The sequence below is a fragment of the Oncorhynchus nerka genome, linkage group LG26 (assembly GCF_034236695.1).
Source record: "Oncorhynchus nerka isolate Pitt River linkage group LG26, Oner_Uvic_2.0, whole genome shotgun sequence".
NCBI classification, from domain to species: domain Eukaryota; kingdom Metazoa; phylum Chordata; class Actinopteri; order Salmoniformes; family Salmonidae; genus Oncorhynchus; species Oncorhynchus nerka.
In genome coordinates, this window is record NC_088421.1 from 15,125,353 (window position 1) to 15,132,431 (window position 7,079).

Consider the following 7,079-nt stretch of genomic DNA (forward strand, 5'->3'; position numbering starts at 1 on the left):
TTTTGTTTCTGGTGTCCTTTGACAGCTCTTTGGTCTTGGCCATAGTGGAGTTTGGAGTGTGACTGTTTGAGGTTGTGGACAGGTGTCTTTTATACTGATAATAAGTTCAAACAGGTGCCATTAATACAGGTAACGAGTGGAGGACAGAGGAGCCTCTTAAAGAAGAAGTTACAGGTCTGTGAGAGCCAGAAATCTTGCTTGTTTGTAGGTGACCAAAACACACACACACACACACACACACACACAAACACACTACATACGTCCACACACACATAACATGTACACACATGTATACTGACACCACACACATGCATACTGATGCCACACACACACTTTCACATTCACCACATACGCTGATGCTACTGTCTATCCTGTTGCCTAGTAACTTTACCCCTACCTATATGTACAGTACATACAGTTGAAGTCAGACGTTTACATACACCTTAGCCAAATAAATTGGCTGACATTTAATCCTAGTGAAGATTCCCTGTTTTAGGTCAGTTAGGATCACCACTTTATTTTAAGAATGTGAAATGTCAGAATAATAGTAGAGAGAATGATTTATTTCAGCTTTTATATCTTTCATCACATTCCCAGTGGGTCAGAAGTTTACATACACTCAATTAGTATTTGATAGCATTGCCTTTAAATGGTTTAACTTGGGTCAAATGTTTCGGGTAGCCTTCCACAAGCTTCCCACAATAAGTTGGTTGAATTTTGGCCCATTCCTCCTGACATAGCTGGTGTAACTGAGTCAGGTTTGTAGGCCTCCTTGCTCGCACACGCTTTTTCAGTTCTGCCCACAAATTTTCTATGGGATTGAGGTCAGGGCTTTGTGAGGCTGAAGGGTAGGCAACGGGCCTGCACTGAGGGCCAGAGGCAGCTGAGTTGAGAGGATGGGAGGGGAGAGACAGGGGGGGTGTCATTCGGGTAGTTTGTAATTATGTCTCTCTTTGTTTAGATGGCCTGTGACAGGGATGAAGTGAGGGGGAGGTCTTGCTGCTGAAAAAATGTTGTGTGTCAGTTTGGTGAGTAGTTCTCTTTCTCCCTTGAGTCTTTCTTGCTGTAGCTCAGTCTCTCTGGTCTGCCTGAGACACACTAGGAAAAAGGGTCGCCGGGCTGCATGCTACAGCCACAACGGTGGACTTTCTCATTGGGAGGCAATTCTGCGGCAGTAGACCATTCTGAGGCAATGCTAAGGAAAGGTCCGTTAGTCCTGTCATCTGGATTCTAGATGAGGATGCTTTAAAGAAGTACATTCTGTACCCATTAGAGCTCAGGATTCTGGGATACGCACAGGAACACAGCTGACGGAGTTTGCCAACTGACTCTATACCTCTGAATAGGACTGAGGTAAGTCATGCTCCCTCACTTTAAAAGTTACAAAGGTAGGATCACCTTTCAGATTGAATAAGAATAGTGCTGCTATTATAATGATAGATGATCAATGGTTAATGTTTGGCGATATGGTACAGGGCTTCTGACACTACCATTTGGCAATCATGTGATGTATTCTTTTTCTTTGGTATTCCAGTTTACTTACAGAAACTTGTTGGTACCAATAATGTGTTTCACTGAGGTTGAGGAGTAGTGACCCCTGCAAATATAGTGTATTGTGTCAATGTTGAGGTGATAATGGTGGTTATGGTGTTGACAATGGTGGTAGCCAGAGTTGACCCTGAAAGGATTGTGTTGACCAATGGGATGGAAGTGTGAGTTGACTCTGACTGGGTTTTGTTGAACATCGTCACCCCAGTGTTGACTTGCTAATAAACTCCAGCCAGGCAGACAGGGTTAAGTGTACTTTCACCTTCCAGGGGAACATCTGGTGGGCTGTCAAGGCTTGAAGACAGTCTGAGCTGCATCTTAGATATTGTGGTGCCACTTTTACATGCTCTGCTTTTCACTGAAATTGCCTGGAATTTTGCATCTTTGTGGCCAGTGTCTGACTGTGATGTACTTGTTGGTGTACAATTATAGTTTGAAATGGGGAAAAGCTAGTTTTACTGAATGAATACATCTCTACATGTTCTAGATATAGAGTATCATGTTTTATTGGGGGAATCTGCTAATGAATCTCTATCACTGCTTATTTCCACGGACAGAAGAGCAGTTGAACAGGTAGATGGAGAAGCAGCTGACTATTGGCCTGTCTCTGTTGCTGGGGCTCCTCCTAGTCATGCCTGAGGTGGGGGGGCGGAAGGAAGAGTCCCAGAAGCGCCCGTCCCGCTCCTCAGAGCTAAAAGCAGGCCGCTGCTCCTACACCTTTATCATTCCCCAGCAGAAACTGAAAGGGGCGCTGTGCGTGAGCACCGAGTCCACCACCGGAGCCTCCAACCACTCAGAGGTAACGGCTCTGCGGGGTGAGTTCAGCCGTCAGCAGGAACAGCTGGAGAAGCTGAGGAGCCAGCTAGAACAGGAGGGGGCCCTGGTTACGGAGGTAGGGGCACTACGGAAAGAGAGCGGCAGCATGAACTCCCGCATTGCCCAGCTCTATGCCCAGCTGCTGCACGAGGTCATGTACAGGAAGGACCAGGTGATCGAACAGAGGCGGGTCGAGAACCTACTGCTCAACGTCACCGCACAGGTAATCAGACAGAGAGCATTGTGGGAACAGCTGTGTTCATAAGGGGGAAGTTAAAATCATATAACTGTATACCTGCTCCTACTATCTCTCTACTGTCTTAGTATCCTTTACCTATCGATGACAGGCATGTAGCACCTTGATACATCCCTGATTGTCCCATTGTCTGTTGCTCGGTCATGGTGGACCAACATCCCAGATGCTGCAGATCTCCACTAGTTACAGGGAGCTGGAGAAGAAGTATGGAGCCCTCACCTCCATGATGAGCAACCAGAGTCAGCTCATCGCTCGGCTGGAGAAGCTGTGCCAGGCCACCAAGAACACTACCCCACCTCCACAGGTAGGGGGAGCTCTGTATTTATCAAACCACTGGCATTGTTATCATGGGCCTTTCTCAAGCACTGACCCTGACCCATGAAGCTAAAGTTGCACCATAACATACTACAGTACCCACAATGGTCTGTACAAAAGTCTTCATATATTTGTGTTTTATTGGACAGATGACCTCTGAACCCCTGAGTATCCAGTCCAGTGGGTGTCTGAATGACAGCTCACAGTCCAAGGAGATGGCTAATGATGTTCAGAGAGACCAGGGTTCCCCTCCACTACAGCCACAGGAGGAGAGAGAACCCCTGCAGGGGACAAAGGTGCTCCCCACCAACATGGCCGACACCCCTACCGACGCCCCCTTCATAAGCTTCCCTGTCACTAAGACCCCAGGTAAATCACTGCACCCTCAGAGCTTACAACTGCCAATGGGGCTTTCAGCTTAACCAACACTGTCTATGTAGGAATGAAGGTCTGTCTTTGTAAGACCGTGTGAAAGAGTAACACTATGTATCTTCCCCGGGCAGTGTTATCACACATTATAACACCTTGTTTTTATTTCAGTCAATACATTGCATATCTCATTGGTTCCTGCTTTGTTTCGATATTGTTTTTCGATATTGTTTTTCTGTCACCTCTGACAACAATCAGAACAAGCAAGCTGTTTTCTTTCGGCCCTTCAAATGCTTCATTGTTTGCTGTTGAGACCTTGAGTTTGTGTATGAAACAATGTTAGTATTTTGTCAGTGTTATTTACACTCCAGGAGACACTGTGCAGAAGCTCGGGGAGTCACTGACCCGCTGATAGGACTTTGTTATCTCTCTGGGAATGCCTAAACAATGTCTAATAACTGCCAACTGTTCTTATCAGAGTAGAGAAGGGGCTTTGTTAATGAGTAACACACACACACACACACACACACACACACGCATGCACACAAGGTTTGACTTTGATATAACATTTGCAAATTCATCAATAATATATGTTATAAATAACAATCAAATGGGCCAAAATATAATCCTCTTTTAGGAAATAAACCATCAAAAGTAGCTAATCCACAATTTGGTACCAATAACCAGATTTGTCAGCACCTCCTCTTTAGAAAGTGGGATGAATTCCAAATAAAAATATATTAGAATCTAAAAAATCTAATTTACCAAACAAACTCTCTCACACACATGCACACACACACGCACACACACACACACACACACACACACACACACACACACACACACACACACACACACACACACACACACACACACACACACACACACACACACACACACACACACACACACACCCTAATCACAGCCATCTTTAGGACATTGCTATGTAACCTTGAATTACAAGGTGATACCCCCATACAATGCACGTTGTGTGAGCCACTGGAATGTGTGAGATTACAAGGCAGAGCATTCAGATGTGTGACACCACCTTGTATGGACAGGCTCCTCCCCCAGTGGAGCTGAGCAGCAGCAGCAGCATGTGGACTTCACACCAGTTACAATGTAGAATAAAGGGAGCATGACTCAGAGCTTATGTGTGTGGGATGAGTGACAAGAAGATACTTGTCTATAGAATGAGTGTACGGTTACAGTATGAATAACCCCTGGTCTGGACTGTGTGAGAGAGAGGTGATGCTTAGCCTTTCTGCGTCCGTTCATGCGGTGTACGCTTATCTCTTCTAGTGTGACATAAGACATACAACATGTGTTGTGAAAGAATGTCTTCTGCAGCAAAGAGATAAGCTGAAGCAAATCGAGAAAACATGTATCTGTGACCCTGTTGGCTCTAAAACAAACAGAATTCCAGACCACTCTCTCCATTACGTGTCTCACTCACTCCCTCATTTCCAGCAGTTGGTTGAGCCTGCCTAGTGGCAGGTGGGCGGAGTTTGGACTTCCATTAGTTCCATTGCACCAGACAGGCTCAATCGAGCACAATTATGACTATTTGAACCCAGGTTCCGAAATCCTAACTGCCTTTGTGAGCCACATACCTACACCATCTCTGTCCCTCAGGACCCTGGAGGGACTGCCAGCATGTGCTGGACTCGGGCGAGACCACCAATGGGATCTACCTGCTGCGTCCACAGAGCGCCAACCGGCTTCTGCAGGCCTGGTGTGAACAGACCAAGGCCCAGGGAGGCTGGACCGTCATCCAGAGGAGACAGGACGGATCAGTCAACTTCTTCAGGACCTGGGAGCAGTACAAGGTGCTCTCACCTCCAGTTTGCAGTGAGCCACTAAAAGTGAAGCACTCAAGGGCTTGTTATGACATCAGCCAGTGTGCTATTACCATTGTAATACAAAACACACAGTGAGTGTGTGCACTGCAGACCCATAATCCTTTCCCCTCCTCCATTTGCCTTTCATTTCAGCAGATTATATGTGATGAAACATGAGGAGCATAGTTACTGTAATTGACAACCATCACAGTGGGCTATAAAACCAGAAAAACAGCTGGTATTACAGCTCAGAGACTCAAGAGTATCCTTCAGTTGAGGACGGTTTAACACCACAGAAATCATGAAAACTATTGCTACAGTGAACATAACCCTAAACTATCTGTTGTACCCCTCCACCCCAGCAAGGCTTTGGGAACCTGGATGGAGAGTACTGGCTGGGTCTGGAGCACCTCTACTGGCTGACCAAGCAGGCCCACTACAAGCTTCGTGTGGCCATGGAGGACTGGCAGGGCCGGCAGGTGTTTGCAGAGTACGACAGCTTCCGCCTGGAGCCTGAGAGCGACTGGTACCGTCTGAGGCTGGGGGAATACCAAGGCAACGCCGGAGACTCAATGTCCTGGCACAATGACAAAGCCTTTACAACTCTGGACAAGGATAAGGATGCTTATTCAGGTGAATCCACTCTGACCTCTACTACCCTCTCTCTTTTCATTTCTGGCTCTTTTCATGGCTGCCTGTTTGAACACCCAGGTTTGGCTTGATGATTTGGTTTCTCTCTCCATTTCCTCACTAGGGAACTGTGCCCACTTCCAGAAGGGGGGCTGGTGGTACCACATGTGTGCCCACTCCAACTTAAACGGCGTGTGGTATCGAGGGGGTCACTACCGCAGCCGCTACCAGGACGGGGTTTACTGGGCAGAGTTCCATGGGGGCTCCTACTCCCTCAAGACAGTCACCATGATGATCAAACCCACCTAACCCTCTTCCCATTAGATATACACCACAGGAGGTTGGTGGCATCTTAATTGGGGAGGACGGGCTCGTGGTAATGGCTGGAGTGGAATAGTTTCAAATGTGTTTGATGCCATTCCATTCACTCCGTTCCAGCCATTATTATGAGCCGTCCTCCCCTCAGCAGCCTCCTGTGTTATACACATGTCAATCATGCATCACAGCAATATTATGGTTCCTTCATGGATGAGGAAGGATGTTAATGAAGTTCTTATATGTTAAACAGGTATGTTAATAAGACAGCGTTAGACTGACATGCCAACACAACATGTGGAATTGTTTTATAACTGCAATGTATTTATTTGATAAAAAATTGCAAAAAAATGTTTGAAGATTACACCACAAGGTGAAGTAGGAGTCCGTTTCTTTTGCTAATGAGAACTGACGTTGTGGTTTGATGCAGTGGTGTAAAGTACTTAAGTAAAAAATACTTTAAAGTACCACGTAAGTCGTTTTTTGGGGGTATCTGTACTTTACTATTTATATTTTTGATGACTTTTACTTTATTACATTCTTGAAGAAAATAATATACTTTTTACTCCATACATTTTCCCTGACACCCAAAAGTACTCATTACAATTTTAATGCCTACCAGGACAGGAAAATGGTCTAATTCACGCACATTAAGAGAAAATCCCTGGTCATCCCTACTGCCTCTGATCTGGCAGACTCACTAAATACAAATGCTTTGTTTATAAATTATGTGTGAGTGCTGGCTATCGGTAAATAAAAGAATGTGCTTAATATAAGGAAAAAGGTTTGCTTAATATAAGGAAAAAGGTTTGCTTAATATAAGGAAAAAGGTTTGCTTAGTAGAAGGAAAAAGGTTTGCTTAATATAAGGAAAAAGGTTTGCTTAATATAAGGAAAAAGCTTTGCTTAATATAAGGAATTTGAAATTATTCTACTTTTACTTTTGATACTTAAGTATATTTGAGCAACTACATTTACTTTTGATACTTA

At 45.1% G+C, this 7,079-nt stretch overlaps 1 protein-coding gene across 2 annotated transcripts; it reads left to right on the forward strand.

The window, feature by feature from the left end:
• The first annotated feature begins 940 nt into the window (after positions 1–940).
• Positions 941–6,814, forward strand: LOC115109908 (angiopoietin-related protein 2-like). Of its 2 annotated transcripts, XM_029635158.2 has the most exons (8): positions 941–1,028; positions 1,274–1,353; positions 2,106–2,587; positions 2,784–2,924; positions 3,085–3,304; positions 4,940–5,133; positions 5,508–5,778; positions 5,900–6,814. In XM_029635158.2, the coding sequence occupies exons 3-8, from the start codon at positions 2,126–2,128 to the stop codon at positions 6,082–6,084; spliced, it is 1,473 nt and encodes a 490-aa protein (XP_029491018.1). In that variant the 5' UTR covers positions 941–1,028; positions 1,274–1,353; positions 2,106–2,125; the 3' UTR covers positions 6,085–6,814. The 2 variants fall into 2 exon arrangements, with proteins under 2 accessions (XP_029491018.1, XP_029491019.1); XM_029635159.2 differs by lacking the exon at positions 941–1,028 and having other exon boundaries at positions 1,049–1,353.
• The last annotated feature ends 265 nt before the right edge of the window (positions 6,815–7,079 follow it).